General features: G+C 34.1%; 1 protein-coding gene across 30 annotated transcripts in view; it reads left to right on the top strand.

Annotated features, from left to right (window-relative positions):
- Positions 1-25,810, top strand: part of LCORL (ligand dependent nuclear receptor corepressor like) — a 177,328-nt gene that overhangs the window by 50,984 nt on the left and 100,534 nt on the right. For 13 of the 30 annotated variants that reach the window (XM_074039458.1, XM_045392193.3, XM_045392187.3 and 10 more), the window contains exons 3-4: positions 9,504-9,583; positions 10,533-10,662. In XM_074039458.1, the coding sequence (XP_073895559.1) occupies positions 9,536-9,583; positions 10,533-10,662 (178 nt within the window). In that variant the 5' untranslated portion in view covers positions 9,504-9,535. Of the gene's footprint in view, positions 1-9,503; positions 9,584-10,532; positions 10,663-11,980; positions 12,067-12,241; positions 12,289-25,810 lie in introns of those variants that run through there. The other 17 variants (XR_012434724.1, XR_012434723.1, XR_012434722.1 and 14 more) reach the window with 6 other exon arrangements.

Here is a 25,810-nt window from a genome sequence, read left to right as displayed (position 1 = left end):
GACTTCCTTTTATTTGTTTTTGTTAGGACATCTCTTTCTAATATCTGAAGAGCTAGAGTTGTAAAACATTTTTTAAATGAGGAATTTATAGAAAATATTGAGTAGGGCCGGGCGTGGTGGCTCAAGCCTGTAATCCTAGCACTTTGGGAGGCCGAGACAGGCGGATCACCAGGTCAGGAGATGGAGACCATCCTGGCTAACACGGGGAAACCCCGTCTCTACTAAAAAAAATACAAAAAAACTAGCTGGGCGTGGTGGTGGGCGCCTGTAGTCCCAGCTACTCGGGAGGCTGAGGCAGGAGAATGGCGTAAACCCGGGAGGCGGAGCTAGCAGTGGGCTGAGATCCGGCCACTGCATTCCAGCCTGGGTGACAGAGTGAGACTCCGTCTCAAAAAAAAAAAAAAAAAGAAAAGAAAATATTGAGTAGAAGTCAGGAGATTAATTTTTTCTAGTCACTTAAACCTGTAAGATCAACGTATTTCTAACCTATAAACTTGGCTCTTCACTGGCATAGTTTTCAAAAATAAGTAGAGCCTTTGTTGCTATTGTTCAAAGGAGAAGTGTCCTTGGTAGTGATATTGTAGTAATGATGGTAATATTTAATCAATTAAAAATTTTTTTAACTTAACATGAATACATTTCTTACTAGGCATGACCTGCTTTGATTTTCTTTCCAACTATCATATCCAAGGGATATTACTAAGCAGTAACTTACAAGATTTTCTTAATTTCTTAATATAAATTTTAAATATTAAGTACAATTTATTATTTTAGGATTAGATTGTGTTTCCAAAGTGTTACATCCTGCTTGTAAATTTTTTTGTATAATTACCATCATATTTTATACAATTTAGGCCAAAGAGCAAGTTTACTATCAGATTGAAAGTAATTTATTTTTAATGATAAAATCTAATGCTTTTAAAGTATGGTTGGGAAAAAGGATTTTCTGTGTATATGCAATTTTGAGCTCCTGTGTATTACTGGTACACCCATTCTGAAAAAGTTTTATCAATAAATATTCAAAGCTTAAAAAAAACATAACTACACTGTATTTTTAGGTATCACAAGAAAATAATCAGATAAGTATGCAAAAGATGTATTCTATATAAGGCTGCTCATTATAGTTCATTTAAAGTTGTTTCCAGTTTTTTTTCTATTACGTATTTAAAAAGGGGCTATTTAATATTTTATATTTATAATTGGGATATATGCAGGTATTAACAGTTTTGTTGAGTTTATTAATGACGTGGAAGGATTGTTAGACTCAAGAAAAGCAAGTGCAGTATATATATAATGTATATTGACTCATTCTATTTTTGTAAACAAAACAACTGAAAAAGAAAGTATGTATGTTTTCATTGCAAATGGACTAGAAAGAAAAGACACCAACATGTTTGTCGTGGTTATATTTGAAGTATGGATTATGCATAGTTTTGGTTTCCTTTTATATATGTGGCTTTTTCCAAAATCAAAAATGTATTATATAATTTTTAAAATGTGAAAATTATGAAACTCTTAAAAAGCACACTTTGCATTTTTCTTACTGAAACTCTTACCAGTATTGGAAAGGGAGGTCTATGGCTGACTAAGATCGTTATCTATTTTTACCAACAATTAGTTTTTTCAGTGATTTTGATCATATTATATGTGTAATGCTAGTGTGGAATATCAGATGAACTTTATCCGATATTTTAATTTACAGAACCATAAAGGAAATAGAATTTTATTTGGGTTCTCATATGTGTAAACACTTTCTTTCACATATAACCTGTGTTTTCTTAAACTGTCCTTGGAATGGGAATGAGATCTTCCAAGAATATAGGAACATAGCATGTTTTCAGTCTTTCCCATGAGGTTTTCAAAGAACTTGTGGATTATCTTAAATGTATTGCAACAGCTTTAAGGCCTTTGAGGTTCTCAAACCTTGAAGACAAGGCATTAAACCTTGTATTCTTAGCAACTAGTCAGTGCTCAAAAGTGTCTTTATTGCCCATTGAAGCCCTCGGGCTCCTGGCTGCTGTTGGGCAATGTAGGTTACAGGTTTGCAGCTGTTATGTTCTATTGCTCATGATACAGGCAGCCTGGAACTCAGATTGCCACTCCAGGAAATACTACCTTGTGTATTCAGAGTTTTATATTTTACATTATACTGTTCGTTATTTATTATAGCCACCTCTTCCAAAGGCTGCAGCTCAGATACTCTTGGAAGCTTTTTGATCTGTGATGTAATTGCAATACCACATAAACAGGTTAGCTCTTTTATAGCTTGTTTGGAAATGTAGAGCACAAGGGGAGAACATTTTTGTAGATATATCTGAAATTTTGGAGTACAATTCATTTACAAAATGAGTAGTGTTGGTGTAGATTTTCTGCTTTGTTTTTTGAATGAGCAATTTCTGGATCTTGTATCTGGTCAGTTTTATGTGCTGTCGTTACCTTCCACCATACTATGGTACTTTCCATTCTACCGAGACACAAAGTATCACTAAGGATCCTTCTCTTTTTTGTATAAATACATGTTTTAAGTTAAGGAAGTGATAGTGGTGATGGTGGGAGTAGTTAGAAGTTTACTGCTCATCTTTATTAATGTTGAGCAGGATAATTCAGTTTTGAATCACAAAGCTGAAAGTACATATGAAAGATATCCCAACAAAATATTATCAGTCAGATGGAACGATAGCCATGCACAACATGACTTTAAGGGTGGAGACTCCAAAATGTACCCATTCCAGTGTTTTATTATTCTTTTGGCTTAAGAGAGCTTTTTTTCTGAAATCTCTTAATTTTAATCATTTCTTATTTTAACGTAGTTTTGCACTGAATTAAATATTTTTGTCTGAAATATTTAAACAATGCTAATTTTAGTTTAACCAGTTTTTCTGCTGAGTTTACGAATGAACAAAGGAAAAATCTAAAGAATCAAGAATTTAACCCATGCTTGATGTTTCTTCAGCCATCCTTCAAGATAATATAATTCTTGTATATTCTTGTATATTATCCTAAGTTCTTTTTAGTTATAAAATTAAATACATATTATATACATTTAAGTTAAATACACTTTTAGTTTGCAAACCTACTCTTTTCTCTTGAAAAATATATTCTAAAGTTCATCCTACTACCTTAAAAATCAACTTTGGCACAGCGTTTTAAAGGTAAAGACTTCTTACATGCTCTTGTTTTGAGAGGTTTACATTTTAATTTTTGAATTTGATTCACAACCGCCTCCAGATTAAGTGGTTTTGAAAGAAACTTTTGAGTGCTGCTTATTTTTAATTTGTTAGAAACAAAATCTCCTTTAGTCTGTCTTGTGACTGTCCTTATGAAGAAAGCATAACTATTCTCTTTTTGGAGTGAGGTCTCCAAGGAAGTCACAAACTTCACACATTTGTGTACTTTTAGAAAAGTTCCCAGTACTCTATGCCTGCCTTGCTTCTCCATCTACCCTAACTGCACTTCTGCCATCATAGGACTTTTTAAGCAAAAATTACTCGTTTCCTGCCTTAATCTTTTATGTCTTACTGGTAGGCCAGTTTCTTTCATCTGATTGGGGGAAGGGGTCATCTGATTTTATATACTTGGCTATGTTTATTTACAAAAATATGAATAGAATGTATGTCGCATGAACCTCAATGCATTATGGCTGTGGAAACTGATAAATGCTTACTGTTTTTTCTCTAGGTGTGGCAACATACCAAAGGCATTATTTGTATCAGAGATTTGCAGGTTACAGCTTGTGGGCTAAATCCAGCTTGTTGATTGTTTTTGAATGGCTTATGAACTAAAAGTGGTTCTTACATGGTTAAAAAAGTTAATATTTCATGAAAATTATATGAAGTTCAAGTTTAATTTTTCAATTAATGAAGTTTTATTGTACGTAGTCTCACTCATTCTGTGACTATGGCTGCTTTTATACTATAATGATGGAATTAAGTAGTTGTGAAGAGACCGTATGGCTTGCAAAACCTAAAATATTTACTATTTGGCTGTTTATAGAAAAGGTTTGCCGACTCCTGACTTGTAACACTGAAATTTAATATGCTTGGCTTAATATCATTTTTTCTACCTGTTAACACTATGGAGACAACAAAACTACTTTTTAATAACATTTGTTTGATGAAATATTTTCAATGCTTATTTTGTGTTAGATGCTGTGATTAGCAGTAAGGAATAAAAGGTGCGTAAGTAAAATCTCTTCTTACTAGGAACTCATGGCCTAGTATTTACTGAGAAGTTGATAGTTTTCTAATATGAATTGATGGTTATTTATATTATATAATTAAAACCAGAGAATTTAATGCTATTTTATTATTAGTTACAAATTATATTAGCCCTTATCACATATGTATGTTTAAGTTGGTGCAAATGTAATCGTGATTTTTGCCATTACTTTTAACATTCGAAAGTAATGTCAATAAAAAGTAATGGCAAATGGCTGGGTGCAGTGGCTCACGCCTGTAATCTCAGCATTTTGGGAGGCCGAGGCAGGCAGATCACTTGAGGTCAGGAGCTTGAGACCAGCCTGGCCAACATGGTGAAACCCCATCTCTACTAAAAATACAAAAATTAGCCAGGCGTAATGGCGGGTGCCTATAATCCCAGCTGTTCAGGAGGCTGAGGCAGGAGAATCGTTTGAACCTGGGAGGCGGGCGGAGGTTGCAGTGAGCCGAGGTTGTGCCACTGCACTCCAGCCTGGGTGACAGAGTGGAACTCCGTCTCAAAAAAAAAAAAAAAGTAATGGCAAATGGCAAATAAATCTAAAGGCAGAAACTGCGATTACCTTTCCACCAACCTGGTATTTGATACATACTTACCTGAGGTAAAGACTTACCTGAGTATAGTCATCATAATGCTTGTAATACAAAGACTGGAGAAACAGGCTAAATATTCAGTAATAAGATTTGGCTAAATAAATTGTAGTGCATCTTTTTGATGGACTATACTTAACCAAAAATTACTTTGAGTATGGGAAATATTTGTGGTAAATAAGCATAAAGGTATAATATTATTTTAATTTTTTAAACTAAAATATTTTAGAGCAATTTTAAATTTACAGAAAAAAATTGAGTAGAAAGTACAGTTTCCATGTACTCTCTTTCCTCTGCCTTCAGGTCCGTGTATATTAGCACATTTTGTGAACCAATTGATATATTATTATTAACAAAATTCCACAGTTTACATTAGGGTCACTCTTTGTGTGTTGTGCAGTTTTATGGGTTTTGCCTAATGCACAGTGCGGTTAATCCATCATTATAGTATCAGACACGGTGCATATTGCTGCCAAAAAATGTCTCCTAAACTCTACCTAGTCATACCTCCCACTTCCCCAAACCTGTGGCAAACGCTAATCAGATTCTTATGGTCTCTAAAGTTTTGTCTTTTTTAGAATGTCATATAGTTGGAATCATACAGTATGTAGCTTCTGAAGATTTGCTTCTTTCACTTAGAAGTGTGCATTTAAGGGTCCTCTATTACTTTTCATGTCTATTTATTGCTGAATAATACTGCCTTGTATAGATGTACCCACAGTTTGCTTATTCATTCACCTATTGAAACACATCTTGCTCACTTTCAAGATTTTCCTATTAGGAATAAGGCTTCTGTAAACACTCACAGGCAAATTTTTTTGTGGACAAAATGTTTCAACTCATTTGGATAAATATTTAGGAGTGACATTGATAGACTATGTTTAGTTTTGTAAGAAACTGTAAGGGTATCTTCAGTGGTAACTGTACCATTTTGCATTCCCACCCACAATGAATGAAAGTTCTTATTGCTCCACATCCTCACCAATATTTGATGTCAGTGTTTTGGATTTTAACCATTCTAACAGGTATATAGTGGTATTTCATTGCCTTAATTTGCAGTTTCGTAATGACATGGTATTCAGCATCTTTTCATATGCTTAGTTCCCACTACGTATCTTCTTGGGTGATGTGTCTATTCAGACAGAGTTTGATATTTGGACAATGATGGGTTCATAGAGTAAGTGAAGAAATATTTCCCTTGCTGCTGTTGTTAGAGACAGATTGTATGGAAATCATCTGGGTTGGTGGTTTCTGTTTCAGAAGGTTTTTAATTATTAATTTCTTTAATAGATATAGGGCTGTTGAGGTTATCTATCTTACCTTGTGTGAGATTTGGTAGTTTGTGTTGTCTGAGGAATTGGTCCATTTTATTTAAAGTTGTCAAGTTTGTAAGCATGATGTTGTTCATAATACTCATTTATTATCCTTATAATGTCCATAGGATCAATGTGATGGCCAGTCTTTCATTTCCAATATTAAAACTTTGTGTTTTCTCTTTTTTTCTTGATTGGCTAGCCAGACTTGGCTGGAGGTTTATTAATTTTACTGACTTTTTTCCCCAATGAACCAGCTGATCCTAGTTTTTTAAGTGGCATAAAATATAAACTAGAAGAATCTATAGCAAAATGTTAATCATTGTCTATGGATGATGGGATTATGAATAACTTTTCTCCTTTGTACTTTTCAATATAATTAATACGTAATTTCATAATGAAAAATTAGTTTTTAGTTGTATCGCCTGCTGATCAGTATCTTTCCCTCAGACCAACATAATTATAACCAGTGTTTCATGATCTTCATGAAAAATCTAGCTCAGTATTCTTCTTTTTCATTTTTCACTGAACTTTGTCTTTGGAAACACTAAATTTACAGCTTATGGATAAAGGGACCAAAAAGCATTAAAACACTCAAAAATTATTTATTAATAGGTTATTTAGAAGAAAATAAAAATAACATCTGTTGAGGTGTTTTACACATGCTTTAATTTTTACTACAACTTTAACATGCAATGATTATTCTCTTTTTCAAACAAAGAATCTAAAACTCAAGAGAAATTAACTTGCCTGACTGAGGCTACATGAGTATGTGGAAAAGCCACAAAAAGTTCAGTACTAGGGTTCTCCTATTTCAAAATCTGGATTAGATAAAATGATTCAAGGTAGATTTTAACTATAAGAGTATATATCCATGGTGGAAAGGTTGATCTTTGTCATTCATTAACTATTAGTTTTCATTATGACATCACCTTTTACTAATGAAGCTATTTCTATGAGATATATAATTTAACCTTTTTTGAGTTTATGCATTACAGTTTCAAAAAGAGAAATAACATCTTTTAGAGATGAGTATCTTATTCATTGTTTGAGATATTAAAATGAATGTTTTATTTCAGCATTTATTTAGTTTTTAATGACATGAAAGATAACCTGGGGAGAGTGAAAATCTGGCCTAGAGTTGATTTTTCAAAAGCTATTTTCACATATAGAAAAATTTATCCCACCAAACATCATTTGTCTGGCTTAAAATAAAAAGTTAATATAGAAAGAGTGATTAAATATTTGTAAGTAAAGCTGTACATTTTGAACTTAGAAAAATTTAATGGTCTTTATATTCAATTGATTATTGATTGCCATTTATTTGACTGTGTAAGCATTTGTTATAATTTACATTTTCTTGAAGAATTCCTAAAATATCTAAAATAAGTGACAATCTCGGCATGCCTTGATACTATCTTAAAACTGGCAATTGTCTTAATCTAAAATTGTTGGCCCTTGAGCCAGGATGTTTATCACTGAAACTTTATGAAACCTTATAGCTATTTTTTAAAAATACCCCTTCCTGAAGCCTACAAGCTGTTTTCCAAAAATTAATGAGACACTGATTTAAAAAAAAAAAAAAAAAAAAAAGGCAGTAAGAGTTCCTTGACCTATCAAAATTATGTTATGCTTGGCATGTGAATCATGTTTTTGGCACAGCAGTTCCAAAACAACTCCAGAATCTTACATGCTTATGGATGATCTGGTTCAGCTGGACTCCAGGCGGTGAGTGGGGAATAACGTTTTCACATGAGTGTTAGGTCCCAAGTTCCTCTTATGTTGTATGGTGATTCTGTCCTAGTGAGGGGGTAAAAATTTGAAACCTACGTAAGCCTACATAGCTACAGTTCTATAGGAGCTGGGTTTTTAATTATATAGAATGTTGAAACTTTGATTTGTCAGATTTTACAGAAAGTGACCAGTTTTCTTAATGAAAATTTAAGTAAAATCTTTCTATAAACCGACCTTATTAAATATACCTACAATGATATAGGATTAAAAAATAATGACTGGTAATTCTATCTTGTTTATAACTGGCTTTTGTATGGTGCTTCATAGTTTATAAAGTATTTTTACATTTTTTCATTTAATCCATAAGTTAGGTGATGTGATCCTTATTCACATATGAGGTAATTAAAACAACTTTGTGGCTTGAAAAGCTTAAACTAGTAAGTGGGATTCCACCCCACATTTTCAGAAACTTCAAATCTAGTTATCTTTCCATTACCCTACACTGCATCTTAGTTCCCATTCGCTGCTCTAAGTTTATGTAGATATTAGTAATATATTTGTGTACTACTGCAGCAGTTAAAGGGAGTTGTTACTATATTCTTTATATTCCAACATACTATCTTTTCTGATCAATGTTTCGGGGTTGATTTGGGGGAGTCCTAGCTACTGATCCCAACTAGTATTTATTCATTATCATTCCAAAAAAGAAAAACTTTATTTTCCGTGCATTTTAGCAGAGACAAGTATTCAACTTCATTATATATTTCAAAAGTATGAAAATTGCGGTAATAGACCAGTGTTTTTCAAATTAGTTGCAGTATAACTGCCTTAGATGGTAATGATTTTGTGTTTGAGATTCTGCATATGAATTTATTTGGGAATAGCAATTGGGGAGAGTTTCTGCTGTAAGGGTTAAGTTTTAAAATCATGTCTATGCCAAATATATTTAGGATGACAATGTTATTATGCCTTCATAAAATTCAGTAGGAACCATTTTTGTTTTCCAGAAATTCTCTAATATATTACAACAGTTGGAATGTAAGGAGTATTCTGGGAAAAAAAATTCATGTTTTATATTAAATAATACACTTATTTGTTTACCTGATTTTTACTCTTAATTCTTGTAACAAAGCCTTTAAACAAGATAATAAAAAACCGTTCTGACTTTTGAGCTATAGACTTTTACTTGTTTTCTTGGGCATCATTCCATTTTCTGAAATCTGTGGGCTTTTCTGGTGCTTTCTTCTATTTCTCTATTTTATGTTGTCTTTCATGGTGTGCAAAGTTTATTTCCTCCAGATATCTCCCCCTTTGTTCTGATTTCTTTCATAGCAAAAATAAAATTAAAGCACAATGATAAGTTGACTCTTTCAGAAAGTTAGATGACATTTAAAACCCTATTGTTGGAAAATTGTTAATTTATAACCAGCTCATTGTTCTTGCTATTTTGTCCCATAATAGTGCAGATTACTCTCCTTACAGCCTTCTCTGTTTATTTCTAGATGCCATGAGTTTAATTTTAAAGTTAGTTCTTCTCCCCTTACTGTTAGTTTTTTAAAAATTATTATGTGAGCCATTGCTGTGGAGAGTGGTAATTTTATTTGTTTTAATAAAGTTAGTATATTTAATGAATTTTTTCCCTCTTTTAAAGACTGTGAACCAGAAGAGCTGACTGACTGGTCTATGGATGAAAAATGTTCATTTTGTAACCTACAGAGAGAAGCAGTCAGTGTAAGTTTTAGTGCTATGAAATTATCTTTAAACTAATGCACAATTGTAACACAGTTTTTTTTTAAATCTCAATTTGTTTTGAAAATTTGTGACTCACAGTGGAAGTTTAAATATTTGATTTTGGTAAATGAAAATAATATTTTAAAGTCTTATGTTAGAAATCTAACATTTAGCTTAACTTGCAGGTGAAAATCCTAGAAAACTCTTCTTTTTTTACTTATTTATTTCACATTTCTTTCTTACTGTTCCCTGACTCATGAAGTTTAGTTCAGGTCTATTTTGTGTTTAGGTATAGAGGGATGAGCTTGAAGGCCTACTTTGGTCTGAGACCACCCTACAATCTGATGTCTTAGAAATTAATAGTAGGGGAATAATGTGCTACTTTTAGCCTTTCACTTACTCTTGAAGTCTTTTGGATATCATAATTATCTCCTGTGTAAATGATGACATATGTAAGTGTCTACTGTATAGAGGGCATAAACTGTGCAGCCAGCATCTTCTTGTGTGGTGGGAAATCCTGATTTCTTTTCTACCATTGTGAGAAGGGCTGAGAAGAAATGAAAACTTGAGAACTTGTACCAATTTTGGTCAGATTAGTGGGTAAACACAACTGCTTTGTTGTTAAAACTCTCTGATAGGATTACATTACTGGCATGCCAATACAGTGAATTTATTCACCAGTATGTTTTATATGCTCTTTTTTTTTTTTTTTTTTTTTTTTTTTTGCTATAGTTTTGCTAAGGAATAAGGTTATTTTGACTCTCTATCAGAGCTATTTCTTTTTTCCTTACTCTTATTCTGAAATTTGTGTTCCCTCTCTCTAATTTGATACAATTTAAAGGGTAGATCAAACGAGCATTTAGAGCATTAATTTTTTGTCTTTTTTAATGGAACTCCATGTTTGAATTAAAAAATGATTCTGGATGTTGTTGTTTTCTTACACTTTTAGGATTGTATACCATCTCTTGATTCTTCACAGTCAACACCAACAGAGGAGCTATCATCTCAGGGCCAGTCCAACACTGATAAGATTGAATGCCAAGCAGAAAATTACCTAAATGCACTCTTTCGAAAGAAAGGTAATATTGGTATGCTTTGTCATTTAAAATTTCCAATAGAGATATAAAATGTTTGAATTTTTTTACACTAAAGTTTTTTATATGTCAACCTCTCTACTTCACTCTTTATTCTTTCTTTATTCTTAATTTTTATATTTTTAGGGACAGTAGGAGTCTCAATCATTCTAGTACTAGTCTTGTATTAGCATTCCTCTTCAGCATTCTATTTTCAAATATCTCTCTGACTTTATCACACATTTTCCTCATCTACTATAGGCACCTTTAAAAATTTTTCCTTATGCTTCTGGTCTTTCTTATTGTATTGCTGTCTTGAACACTTCAAAATTTGTTTGATGTTCAATAAGTTATATGATATTATATTGCAAAGCTATACCTAATAATGTAATAGTTAAATCACTTATCAGTTTGGTTGGAGTGTATTTGCTGACTTACTATTTCAATATTTATTTGGTAACTTGAATTTGCTTAGTAGACATTAAAAAAAAATCAGTGTTCTTTTTTATTTCTTGTCTCTCCAAACTACTCAAACCAAAGAGCTTTTGTTTTACTTGTTCCCTTACTTTACACACATATATCAAGCAGAAGTAGTTTTTATATTTTAGTTACTTGGGAGAATTAGAGAAATGTAGAACCTTTCATGTTTTGTTCTTGGCTGTTCCCACAGTAATAGAGTGTCTTATTTTTACCACCTGGACATTTGGAGTAAAGTTATGGTGCATGTTTAGGTTGGGGGATTATCCTCTCTCTCAACTTTGAGATTAAGAAAATATTACCATATTGTCATCATCTACTTGTTGACCCTATTTTACTCCTCTTTGGAATGAGATATCACCAGATATTTTTCTACTAAATTGATAACTTTCATGTTTAAATCAATAATGTTTAAAATAGTACTTGCCTGTGGCACAAGAGTCTTTTGTTTAGTCTTAAGTGTTCTTTTATATGTTGAAATATGGAAATCCTCTTATTAAAAGAGTCATTAATATAATTTAAAGGCCTAAAATTAAGAACTATAATTTTTAAGAGCAAAAGACTGAAAATCTTTTCCTTTGTGTTACTGTTGAGAAATTCGCATTATCTTTAAAAATCAATTTTTTTTTTCAGAATTTTTAGTACAGTGTTAAAAATGTTATACAGCCAGGTGCAGTGGCACGTAACTATAGTCCCAGCTAATAGGTGGGCTGAGGTGGGAGAATTGCTTCAGCCCAGTTGTTCAAGGCCAGACTGGGCAACAAGACCTCATCTCTTTAAAACAATAATTTTACATGCTTTCTTTAAGGATTTTATAACATTAATTTAGAAAATTTTATTCTGTTAGTATTCACTTACAGGAAGAATTATGTTATCAGACTTGTATCACTAAGAGAACTGGAAGAAATATACACATTTACACACATGCACACAGTAAGTTTCATTTACCTTGGAACTCATTACTCAGTCTCTTTTTCCTTTGAGTCATTTGTAATGGTAATAACTAGAAGTATCAATAATAATAGCCTTTAATTTTTGATAGTATGGAGTTAACCTATGCTCCATTGCCCTATTAAGAGTAATCAGTAAAAACTTGGTACTATTTCAGCTGATTCAAGCATCTGGGTCTCCAAGAGGTCTCCTACCAATGGTTGGGTGAGTGTTCTTGGATATTTAGTGACCTCTCCATTTCTGGATTTCTTCAACATCTTTTGAAAGATTGCAGAATTTTTAAATTAAAGATTCTTCTTAGTGTTTTTGCGTTATTTTGGGCCTTTGTTAATTTCTTTATTTGTAATTCATCACTTTCCAAATTTAATTAAACATAAAAGATTTTCTGCTTGTTTACTTGGGCTTTTTAAATTTGCTTTCAATAAAATCATTTTAGAGATTTCCAAATGGTCTGACCAAGATGGAGCTAGAAGATAATAACAGTATCTTTTAAATGGTCTTAACTCCTTTTTTAGTTTGCCATTTGAGTTCTACTATTAACTCTACTTTGAAGTGAAAGGCAAGAAATATTATTTTAAAGACAGGAAATACTTCTGAGTCTTTGGAGTAGCATTTTAACATGTTATTAAAACATCTTTTTAGTGCAGATTTTTTTTTCCCTGAAAATATCCCAAATGCAGTCATTTTTAGGGATCCTGGATATGGATGGCATTAGTATTCCTGGTACTTTAAATCTTTTGCTTAGTTTGAGGAACATATGCATGTTGATCATCTTGCTAAAACATAAAGAATTCTTTTAATATCCTTATGGTAACTAATTTATTGTCTTTCCCAACTTATGCTTTTTGAGATGGTGCTAATGATAAATATAAGCTATTACTATTGAGAATATCACTACCTGGGATAATGATGATGATTGATATCATCAGTTGTGATTGAGCACTAAACCTTTTTTATGCTCTATCTCATTTAATGCCAAAACAATATTAAGAGGTAGGTACTGTTTAATAGGTAGGAACAGTGAAGCTCAGAGAAGTTAAATACCATGATTTTTAACTGTATGCTGAACATTTGAGTCATCCAGAAGAAGTTCAAAAAATGAACAGTGTTCTGTGTGAGGAGCACCTAGATTCTTTTAAGTACTAAATAGAAAACACTTCCCATTATCCACTAGTTCGCAGACTAGGATTAGAATTACTTTATTTGAATTAAGCAGACTAGAGAGGAACTATGAGGAATATTCTATATTTCTCATAGGTTTCTATTTTCTGTTCATGTGGCTTCTGAACAATTTCAGTGATTAATTTCCTTGTAGTGCTTAATAATAGATAGGTTGTAGGAATGCCACTGGCATTAAACCCTCTCAAGACTGGAAGAAGCATATTGCTTAAATACAGCTCAAGCAATTCATTGTATTTAGAAGCTAGTCAAAAATACTCTTTTAGGGTTGAATAAGTCAAATGCAAAGAGAAGGATGTTCTAGGACAAAGATGAACTTTTAACTAATTTTGTATATTCTTTACTTTAGAAATGTTTAAAAATTGAATTCCTTCTAGAGGTTAACACTAAAATTAAGTAGAGTGCTGGAGTAGAATGGAAATCTCCATAACAGGGACTTTGTTTTGTTTATTGCAGAATCTCAGCAACTAGGACAGTACCTGCATCTTAGGTCCTGAGTTAATATTTCTTGGGTGAATAAGTGACTACTAAGATAAACTCTACCTAGCTATCTTTCAGTTTCTCCAAATATTCAGTAGTATTAGTACTTCATTTGTTCTGTTTTGAAGAAGTAAATTATTTTGTACATACATATAGTTACCTTTCTCTGCTTTGTACTTAAAGTATTACTGGGTATAGTTTGAGTATCAGTTTGTTTGGAATGTTGATAAACGTAGGCATATAGCTATAAAATGCCTTGTCCACAGGTATTCTCATGAAATGTAAACTAAGTTATTTTGACCTTTAGCTACAGATTCTTTAATCACCTGAAATGTTTAAGTCACTGGCTTATGATTCAGGAAGATGTCTCATCTTTTATTTTTAAATTGAAGGCTGCTGGACTTGACTAAATTGGACAGATAATATGTACGTAGTAGCTGAACAAATCCTACTGCTATCTGTATAACAAAGTCATCCTTCATCAAAATGTAATGTTTTTCCTGCTTTAATACCCACACATGCTTAGTATTCACGTACCCACAATTCTGTGTTTTTTTCCTGAAGACCTTCTTGATGAATTTGATGCCGTTAGTTGAAAGCTTCTATGAACGAACTCTTTTCCCTTAAGTTAATTGATAGCCAGGTTTTATATTAACAACTTTTTTTTTCCCATACCTTTTGGGAACACAGGCCCTTTTTCTTTCAAACTGTTGTTTTGTTTTGTACTCTAGCATGATATAAATACTAGTATGGTTCACTGACCAGTTGGGTTATGACTGATGATAAAGTAATTGATTTCTTAAAAACAGGTAGTGTTAATCTTTTAGATTGCTTTTCTCTAAGTGCAGACATCCTTGATTGACTATGTAAATTTAACATGATTCATTCAGGCCTTAAGTATTTCTTATATAAGTGTTCCTTTGTGATGTCATTGTGGTCATACTTTGAATTTCTCTTATATAGATTGTCCTTTTGGAACTCTCAGGGAATTTTAAGTGTCGTAAAATAACTGATATACCATTACAAGCTGCATTCAGAGGTGTTCATGAAAAGATTTTTCTCCTTTTCTTACCAGGTATCTGTAAGATAGTAAACAAATTCTGAGAACACACTTAAAATTAGAACCAGATTGAAGACTTTTTACATTTCTGATAAAAATCTCCCTTTTACTTGCGAGTCCATCCGTAGAAGGAATTAAAGGAAATCTACCAGTTCATCCATCATCACCCAGATTCTCATCTCCCTTTGGCTTTTTAATTCCGTAATTTGACCCAGTCTCCTACCCCTTTACAATCACCCAGATTCTTTCTACTTTGTCTTCTGGAACTTCTGGTCTTCCATCAACAGAATCCCTCAGTCTCTTCTCTGAGTGTTCTTCTTTCTTTATTGCTCTAATTGAAACCTGTGTGTTCATAAAGGATGCTTTTGTAGCCTTCTCACTTGCTGATTGTTTTTAATTCCTTACTTTGTGTAACATAAGGAGGTAACTGGCAGGCAACCTCCAAAATCTTTATATCTGCCCTGCTTGCTCAAAACCATGACCTTCTTTGAAGCCATGACATTAAAGTATTCCATCTACATTATCGTCTTTACCAGGCTTTTTGCTTTCTTCCTCCCAAATACTATTCCCATCATAGCTCGTGTTGACTTCAAATTCTATGTAGCTGATACATCTAACACCCTGGCCTCTCCATTACTTGATCTCTTCATTTCCAACATTCTTTTCCTTTATTCTACTCTAGCCACCTTTTCCCACATTCCTATACCTTTATCACCTCCCAAGTCTAATATTACCTATCCCTTTCTTTGACTACCATCTTATCCCAATACTCTCATTCCACTATTTATTTTTTATTTATTGTATTGATACATAATATTTATACATATTTACAGGATACATGTGATATTTTGATACGTGCATGAAATGTGTAATAACAAATTAGGGTATTTAGAATATCCATCACCTCAAATAGTTATTTTTGTGTTGAGAACATTTCACATCTTTGCTTCTATTTTGAAAAATACAATATATTGTTATTAACTGTAGTCACCCTACTGTACCATCAGACACTAAAACTTGTTCCTTCTAGTTAACTGTGTAGATATGTACCCAACCTCTTCATCCCCTCCCACCCTTGCCAGCCTGTGATAAATATCATTTTACTCTCTACCTCTATGGAGGTCAGCATTTTCTTAAGCTCCCACATATGAATGAGAACATGTGATATATGTCTTTTTGTGCCTTTCTTATTTCATTTAGCATAATGGCTGTCTAGTTCCATCCATTTTGCTGCAAATGGCAGGATTTTATTCTTTTTATGGCTGAATAGTATTTCATTATGTAGATATACCACATTTCCTTTATCCATTCGTAGACATTTAGGTTGAGGCCGGGCGCGGTGGCTCACGCCTGTAATCCCAGCACTTTGGGAGGCCGAGGCAGGCGGATCATGAGGTCAGGAGATCAAGACCATCCTGGCTAACACAATGAAACCCTGTCTCTACTAAAAATACAAAAAATTAGCCGGGCGTAGTGGCGGGCGCCTGTAGTCCCAGCTACTCAGGAGGCTGAGACAGGAGAATGGCGTGAATCCAGGAGGCAGAGTTTGCAGTGAGCCGAGATCGCGCCACTGCACTCCAGCCTGGGTGATAGAGTGAGACTCTGTCTCAAAAACAAAAACAAAACAAAAAAAAAAAACAAAGACATTTAGGTTGAATTCGTAAGTTGGCTATTGTGAAAAGTACTGCAGTAAACATGGGGATGCAGGTATCTCTTTGATATACTGATTTCCTTTTATTTGGGTAGATACCCAGTAGTGGGGTTGCTGGATTGTATGGTAGTTCTATTTTTAGTTTTTTGAGAAACTTCTGTACTGTTTTCTATAGTGGCTGTACAATGTACACTCCCAGAAACTGTAAAAGAGTTCCCTTTCCCCTTCATATAAGCCAGCATTTGTTATTATTTGTCTTTTTTAATAATACCCAGTCTAACTGAGGTAAAATGATGTCTCATTGTGGTTTTGAATTGCATTTATTTCCCTGATGAGTAGTGATGTTGAACATTTTTTTTCATATGCCTGTTGTCCATTTGTGTGCTTTCTTTTAAGAAATGTCTATTCAGGTCCTTTGCCCACTTTTTAATGGGATTATTTGTGCAGGTATCCAATTTATTTTTTCACCTCATTGCAGCCTTCAATCTGTAGAACACACCACTTTCACTCTTGAGTACCTCCTCATGATTTCACTTCTCTCTGTACTCAGTTCAGATACTGTGCTTGATAACCATGATCATTTTTCATGTAAAATCTTAACTCCCTTTCCTCTCTTTGCCTTTGTCATGTTTGACACTCAGAATCTTATCTGTGTTTTAATTCACTTCTCATTTACTACACGCTTATTTACTACACGCTTATTCTGTAATCGCTGAACTTGACAAGAGGAAAATATCCAATCATGCTGTTTTTCTAGGTCTCCTTTATCTAGTCGATTTCCTCTCTTACGGGTAGTTATTTTCTCTCTCTCTCCTCAAACCTCCACCAACTAAAAATTCTCTTTCCTTTTTGTAGAATAGTCACCTTCTATTATACTGTATACTCTATTTGTTTTATTTTTTGTTTGTTATCTGTTGCCTTCTGCTAGAATATAAGCACCATGAGGAACTGAATTTTTGTTAACTAGTATATTTCAAAAACTAGCACACAGTAGGTATTTATAATAATATTTGTTATTGTCCATACTTTTGCCACCTCCACTTTCCACCTTCCCTTCTCTTTTCAATCCATCCTAGTTAGACTTTCTTTCCTACCACTCCGCTGAAATTGTTTTATCAATTTCACTGATAATTCCATTTTGTCCTATTCAAAGGAATGCCAGTCATTTCTCATCTTAGCCTTTCAGCATCATTTGATAGAGCTGATCACTTTCTTGGTTTCTGGAAAATTATACCCTTCGGATTTTTTTTGCCTTTCTCACAAATTGGTTCTTTCACATGATCCTTGCTGGTTTTCTTCTTCTTGACCTTTAAACGTTGAAGAGCCCTAAGAATTAGTCCTCAGCTGTCTTCTCTTCTTGATATACATTCACTCACTTGATGACCTCACTCAGTCCTATGGCTTTAATTATCATATGTGTGCTGATAATAACTACATAGTCAATCTAATCCTGACCTTTCTTCCCGCTTTACCAACTCTTAAATATCTAACTGCCTAGTTGATATTCTTCACTACAGTGGCTAATAGGCATCCCACAATGACCAGTCTAAAACAGAATACTTGATTTTAGTCTATTCCCCTTCCCCAGTTTTTTCCATCTTTGTGAAAGGTATCACTTGTGACTCAGTTGGTCAAGCCAAAAGGCCAGGAGCCTTCTTTGATTTCTCAGTATCTTTTACAGCCCACATGCAACCTATTATCAAGTCTCTACCTTCAAATCTATTCTAAATTTCACCATGTCTCATCATTTCCATTGCTACCACCTTAATCTGAGGCCCATCTGGTCTGGTTATACTACTAAAGAGCCTTCTAACTAGTCCTTTTGTTTCTACTTCTCCCCCGTCTTACCTATTCAGCTTTCTATGTAGAAAGAAAAATGATGTTTCTAAAGCCTCAACCAGATCATTATTCTTCTGTCCAAAAGCATTTAGTGGCTTTACATGTCATTTAGAATAAAATCTCTCAAGGACTCTATGTGGTCTGGTTCTGCCTATTCCTTGACCACATCTTATTATTCATTCTTTTGAATACTTACTGGCTTTTTGCTTTTCCTCAAATGTGCTAACCTTATTTTCTTCTCAGGATCTTTACACTTGCTGTTACCTCTGTCTGGAATCCTGTTTCTACCAGTGCACTTTGCTAATTTCTTCATATCATCAAATATTGCCTCTCTCCTGACACTGCACTGCCCTCACCACCGTATTGATAATTCATCTCAGTCACTCTTTCACGTTATGTTATGTTATGTTATGTTATGTTATGTTATGTTATGTTATGTAATTTTTGAGACAGAGTCTCGCTCTGTCACCCAGGCTGGAGTGCAGTGGCCGGATCTCGGCTCACTGCAAGCTCTGCCTCCCAGGTTCACGCCATTCTCCTGCCTCAGCCTCCCGAGTAGCTGGTATTACAGGTGCCCACCACCATGCCCAGCTAATTTTTTGTATTTTTTGTAGAGATCAGGTTTCACCGTGTTAGCCAGGATGGTCCCAATCTCCTGAACTCGTGATCTGCCCGCTTCAGCCTCCCAAAGTGCTAGGATTACGGGCATGAGCCACCGTGCCCAGCCCTCATGTTATTTTTTTAAAGTCTCCTTGACTCCTTTTCAAATCTTCTTATCTGCCACTTCTGGCATGTAAGAACAAATTAGGCAGGGATTTTGTGTTTTGTTATATCCCTAGCACCTAGAATAGTACCTGGCACCATTAACACTCAATAAGTTAATTGAGTGCATTTAAACATTTTAGAAAAGAAATGTTTTCAGAATCAAAATCAATGCTTTAAAATCATGATGGCCTTTCAATGGTTTTTAAAAAATGTAACTCACAGCTGCAGTATGCTAGACCTTTAGATAAACATCATGAGTGAGTCCTGGCAGATGACAAGTAAGTGCTTATATTCTAAGATGTTCTAGGGATCCACCAGAAATACTGAAAATATAAGTGATTCTATATTCCTTTCAGAAATGTTTAGTCATTATTCATTTAGTGGTTTTGTACTTCCCTAATATCCTTTGGGGTAAATGTTTAAATTTGAGGGGAACAGATGCAGGCGGAGTTGTGGAGAAAAGGGAAGAATTATACACTGCTGGTGGGAGTGTAAATTAGCTTAGGCATTGTGGGAAGCAGTGTGGCAATTCCTCAAAGAGCTAAAAACAGAACTACCATTCAACCAAGCAATCCCATTGCTGGGTGTATGCCCAAAGGATTATAAACTATTCTACCATAAAGACCCATGCATACATATGTTCATTGCAGCACTGTTTGCAGTAGCAAAGGCTTGGAATCAACCTAAATGCCCATCAGTGGTAGACTGGATAAAGAAAATGTGGTGCATATATACCATAGGATACTATGCAGCCATGAAAAAGAATGAGATCATGTGCTCTGCAGCAACATGGATGGAGCCAGAGGCCATTATCTCTAGTAAACTAATGCAGGAACAGAAAAAAAAAAGTATCACTTATAAGTGGGATCTAAAATAATAAGAAGTAATGGCACAAAGAGGAGAACCATAGACACTGGGGCCTACTTGAGGGAGGAGGATGGGAGGCAGGTGATAGGAGGGAGAGGATCAGGAAAAATAACTGTTGGGTATTATGCTTAGTACATGATGAAATGGTCTATGTGCCAAACCCCCATGACATGAGTTTGCCTGTAATAACAGACATGCACATGTACCCCTGAACATAAAATAAAAGTTTTTAAAAATTGTTTTGAGGGGAAATAAATGGTTTTTTAAATTTATCTTTATATAATTTGTTAGTTTTTCTAAATAATTTCTTTGTGTATTCTAATTCATTACAGTAGGTGAGAATGCAGACCTGATCATCAAAAGAGATGTAATTCTATTGGGGGCCCTATTTTTTGAATTACCATCTGTCTTTAGGTAATGCTTCTTCCCTGTGCTGTCTCTAATATGGCAGTCAGTAAAATTAGCCTGTATTTAATATATAGCAATCTGTATGTGCTGTTCAAAATTCTTTATATTTAAGTACTTAATGGGAAGAAGCACTTTTATGTGGAAGTAACAGAAGAACTAATATGTGCTATATGACTGGCTGGTATTACAGTATCTTCAGTAAGCCTTTTTAATGATATTTCTCCCAGTTTTCTTGAGTAACTCATGAATTCACCAACTGTATCATCACCTGTATAGAATGCTACTAATTTAGTTCTTTCTTTTCCCCAGTTGTGACTTTTCCCCCAAGCACAACTAGCATGTTGGGCTTTATAAAACATATTTCTGGTCCATGACTAGTTTATTAATTTAAGAAAGATTTACTAAGCTCCTACTACATGCCAGGTACTGCTCTAGTGAACAAAAGAAAAAATATCCCTGTCTTCATGGACCTTTATGTTCTAGTGAAGAGAGGCCGATAATAAACAAGTAAATTATACCTGTGATTGAATGTGTATATACACACACCCAAACCTTTCACATGCTGGTTGTATATGAATATAGATAAGTGCCATGGAGACAAAGTGGAAAGAGGGACATAAAGCATGGAGATGGTGATTACATTTTTATAAATGGTAATCAGATGACATTTGAGCAGAGATGTAAAAAAAGTTGAGGTAGCAAGCCATAGAGATCTTAGGAGAAATATATTTCAGGAATTAATAGCAATTTTGAGAAATTATGGATTTGGCATGTGGTAGGTGATTGCCATTCCCATTCTTCAGTTTTATATAATGTTTGTTTTTCTCTAAAGAACAATCTAAAATTGTAGCATTGTAAAGCAGGAAGGGGGGGGATTTAGAGATTGTGTTTCTTTGCATACAGAGAAATAGTAACTTCACCAATGAACATGTACTGTGGTGTAAACAAATAATGAAATGTTAGATAATTAATGATCGTCAATAGCACTTAGCAAAATAAATAAGACAAGTTTTTAAATGTCCGATTAATGGATTATAGAGTTGGTTGTGTGAAATATGGTGGTTAAAAAAAGAAATAGGAGCTTTAGCTCCCATTGCTGTTTGGTAGTGAATTAAGCCAGAGTGAACTGGTGAAGTAGTGAAATAGATGCCCGAGGTTCATCCTTGTCTGAATCCATGGAAGTAACTCTGAACCATCAACTGAAGCAATAGACAAAGCAACTGGATGAAAAAACTCCTCAGAATGAATAAACTGTTTAAAGTTACTTCACTTGCACTTTTTCAGCTCCTGGTCACCCAATACTTTATTTGTAGTTTAATTTTTTAATGTGATGAGTCTTCTCCAGTCATGATCAAACTCACTTGTAACAACGAACATTTTATTTGTGTGGTCTAAATTTTTTTTTTTTTAAGATTCGGTGTCAAGTATTTGTGACTCCTTTTTCTTTGCTTGACTAGTGATGAGCATCAAGTGGAAAGATTTTTTCAGTTATAAACTTCAACATTTCTACTGTCCATTTCATTAAATTCAGCCTCCTTTAGCAAGATGTAAGACTTTTTGCTTTACAGTCAACATTTCCGTTAACTCCTGGAAGTTAGCAAAATAGATTCTTCCATACTCCATTCATTGTTTGCGGTGATACTTTCCGCCAAGCCTGATTGGCTAATAGTATCATCTTATCAAAACTCTTTCATAAATCCTACATTAAAGAAGTGTTAAATGTATTAGCACCCCACATCAGATATTCATCATCAATATACTTGAAGTGTGTGATACGTCCTTTGTCTGTAGGCTGCGTTAATGACATTCAATTGGAAGGCAAAAGAGTCCATTTAAATATTCCCTTCAGAAATAATGTTAACCAGAAAGAGATGTACATAAGCCTGTTCTATTATCAGAAGTGCCTTGTTTAAGATTTTCTTTCTCCATATGTTCCTTGATGAATAATAAAGAATGATTCTGTACAACATCATGAATACCTTTATACCCAAGCTTTATGATTTGAACAACATAAAATAAGCATTCCTTCCTTTAATGAATTCCATTAATGAATTCCTTTAATGAATTCCATTCATTCCTTCCTTTAATTCCTTCCATATGTTCCTTGATGAATAATAAAGAATGATTCTGTACAACATCATGAATACCTTTATACCCAAGCTTTATGATTTGAACACCATAAAATAAGCATTCCTTCCTTTAACATTACCTTAAGGGTTCTTGAGTTTTTCAAGTGGTATACCAAAAAAGGTTTTAGCTTAATATCATCTTTACACTTTCCACTTAAAAAGTAATGATGAGCTGTCTTTGACATCTTGATGTTCTAATGCTGTTCTTATCTAAAAAAAAAATTGAGGTGGAATTTTTCCCCCATAAAAGCTCTAGTTCATCAGGATTAAAAATGTGCATAGTGGTTTAAACACATTTGTCAATAGTGTAGTTTTTCACATTCAACAAGGAGTGTTGCTACATCCTCACTGTCAGCAGAAACTACTCACTGAACTGTGATCCTCAAATTATGTAGTTTGTACAGTTCTTAAGTTTCTCAGACCCTTCTGTACGTCCTTTAAAACTCAACTCTTTCACTGAATTATTGCCTTCTTCATCTGAGGTACACTATAAATACAGTGTGATTGTTAGAGAATTTAAGAAATAGATTTTATGGAATCAAAAGAAGTATAAATTCAACTTGAAGTAAGAGTTAGTAGAAGAAAGTGTATCGTTTCTAGTACAGGCTTTACAATAGCAATAACAGTTGAGCAGAATTCCCTCAGTAGAAGAAAGCAAAGGAAAATGGATAGCTCCTGTATCAGGGTGCTTGATTTAAAGTTACTAACTTTGGCCATGTTAAGGAAAAGGGGATTATTGGGAGACTATTGAGGGCTCTCATAATATCTAGAGGCTAGAGGGCCAAGGTTGGCAAATAAGAATCCAAGAATACAAAGGAACCACAGCCAAGGACACATTATAATAAACAAGTCTGCATGACCTCAGGTTTATGCTCCCATAACGTGTTCGTTTTTTGAAGTCCTGAGAGGATTCATTTAATTGGCCCATTCTAAGACATCTCTCTGCCCACCCTTAGCACCACTGAGAAGGAGAGGAGGGATCTGGCCCCTTCCACATCGATTGTACATGTAGTCAAAGGATGAGAATAGCACTCTGGAAAATGAATATGCCCAAACAGACCAGGTGTATAAAAAGCATAAGATTCTAGAGTTGTCAGGTGAAGTGTGTATGCTTTTTATAATGGTACTCTCTACCTGCTAGCTAAATCCTAGAAAAGGGGGAATTAGGGTACTAAAAATAGGAGACTTGGTTGCTGGACAGTACACACACACAAAACCAGATGTCCATTAAACCCCTTAATTTGCCAAAAACAAGGACATATTCTCAGCCCTTAGGCTGCTTAGACCCTACAGTATTTGACTTTGTTGATCACTCCTCTCTTTTTTTGGAAACTCTCTTTCCTTTGGCTTTCACTGTACCATTTTCTTTTAGTTGTCTTTACTCCTCTGAAAATTGTTTCCCATTTTCTCCCTTTTTTTTTTTTTCCTTTGATATAAAGAGGAAGGTATAAGTCGGGTAAGGTAGATTTTCTTATTCTTTGTTTCATCCCTTAAATGTTATTCTCTTAAGGCTCAATTCTCATCCTCCTTTTAATTTTATGCATTCTCCCTGGACAACCTTAAGCTTCAGGTTCTCACATCCTCGTGATAGACAATCCGCATTGCTGGTCATGATTTTTCAAGTTCATATTCCTGGCTGCTTCTAGGATATCTACTTCCAGATGCAACCCACAAGAATTTCAAAGGAGGTACTATGTATAACACTGGAAAATTTTAGTTATTCCTTTTGACTTCTACTCCTGTCTCCTCTGTTAAAATATGAAATCTTTGAGGACAGACACTGTCTTTTATTTCATCATTTTTTTCTAGTACTTAGCACATGTATTTATGCTCAATACATGTGTAATGAATGTTTCCTATTCTGTTCTCCAGAAAATGAGAAGTTTAAAACCCTATTCTGTGGCCCAGGTTCCTTATATAAATAACCCATATCCCCAGTTACCTTGATTAGAAACTTCACACTAAGTACTTGTTGAGTAACTGAATCTACCAGGTCCCCTCAATCCCATTGATTCTACTTAAAATATTATTTTTTTATTGACCATACAGGTGTTCATATTTTCTTGGCTATACCTTAACCCTCCACATATTTATCACTTTCTTTTAAAACAAAGCCATTATTCTCTTACCTGCTGCTGCTTAGTATCAACACTGAAATCCAATTATATTTATGTGTACTTTAGTGTTTTTCTGCTTCTTATTTCCTCTTTGCTTGATAAACTCTAAATCATCTTTCACGGAAGAAATGTTTCATATTCCTTGATTCCTTTCCTGTTTTCCTTTTCACTACCTCCAGGCAAAAATAAAAGTTTCCCTCTTAGATTTCCTGTAACACATTGTATATGCAAAATGGAACATAAATTAGATGTGCTTTGCCAAAAAGAGAGAGGATAATAAGAAACCAAAACCTATGTGGGTATCTGTTATGCTTGGTGAGAATACACCCTATACAGATGGTGATACTGGAGTTAATGGATTTACTGCTCTTTTAAAAAAATGTCCTTATTGTAAATTGACAATTTATAATTGCATAAATTTATGGGGTACAAAGTGATTTATGAACACAACTTGGAATAATTAAATCAAGCTAGTTCATACATCCATCACTTCAAATACCTAACATTTTTTATGGTGACAACATTTGAAATTTACTCTCTTAGCGATTTTGAAAGGTATAGACTCTATTTTTAACTCTATTCATCACATTGTGCAATAAATATAAAAAAAATCCATACTCCTTTTGAGATTGTATACTCTGTGACCCTGTCTCCCCATTTCCCGTACCCCCAGCTTTGGATTCTACTCTCTATTCCTTGTATTCTACTCTTCTGCTCTCTGCTTCTTGAATTTGATTCTTCTGGATTTCACGTACAAGTGAAGACATGTAATATTTATCTTTCTGTGCCTGGCTTACTGCACTTTATATAATGTTCTCCAATTCCATCCATGTTGTTGCAAATGACAGAAATTTCCTTCTTTAAGGCTGAATAGTATCCCATTGTGTGCGTGTGTGTTGAGTGTGTGTGTACACATATGTGTATATGTACACACACCACATTTTCTTTATTCAGATTCATCTGCTGCTGGACACTTAGCTTGATTCCATGATTCAGCTGTTGTGAATAATGCTACAATGAACATGGGAGTGTAGACATTTCATCAACAAACTGATTTCAAATCTTTTGGGTGAATACCCAGAAGTGAGATTGTTGGATCATACAGTAATTCAATTTTCAGTTTTTCTGAGGAACTTCCATCCAGTTTTCCATAATGGCTATACTAATTCACATTTCCACCAACAGCACACGTGGGTTCCCTTGTCTCTGCAATTTTTTCCTCTTTTAATAG

The sequence above is a fragment of the Macaca fascicularis genome, chromosome 5 (assembly GCF_037993035.2).
Source record: "Macaca fascicularis isolate 582-1 chromosome 5, T2T-MFA8v1.1".
In the NCBI taxonomy this organism is placed as follows: Eukaryota; Metazoa; Chordata; class Mammalia; order Primates; family Cercopithecidae; genus Macaca; species Macaca fascicularis.
This window is presented reverse-complemented; position numbering and strand designations above follow the sequence as displayed.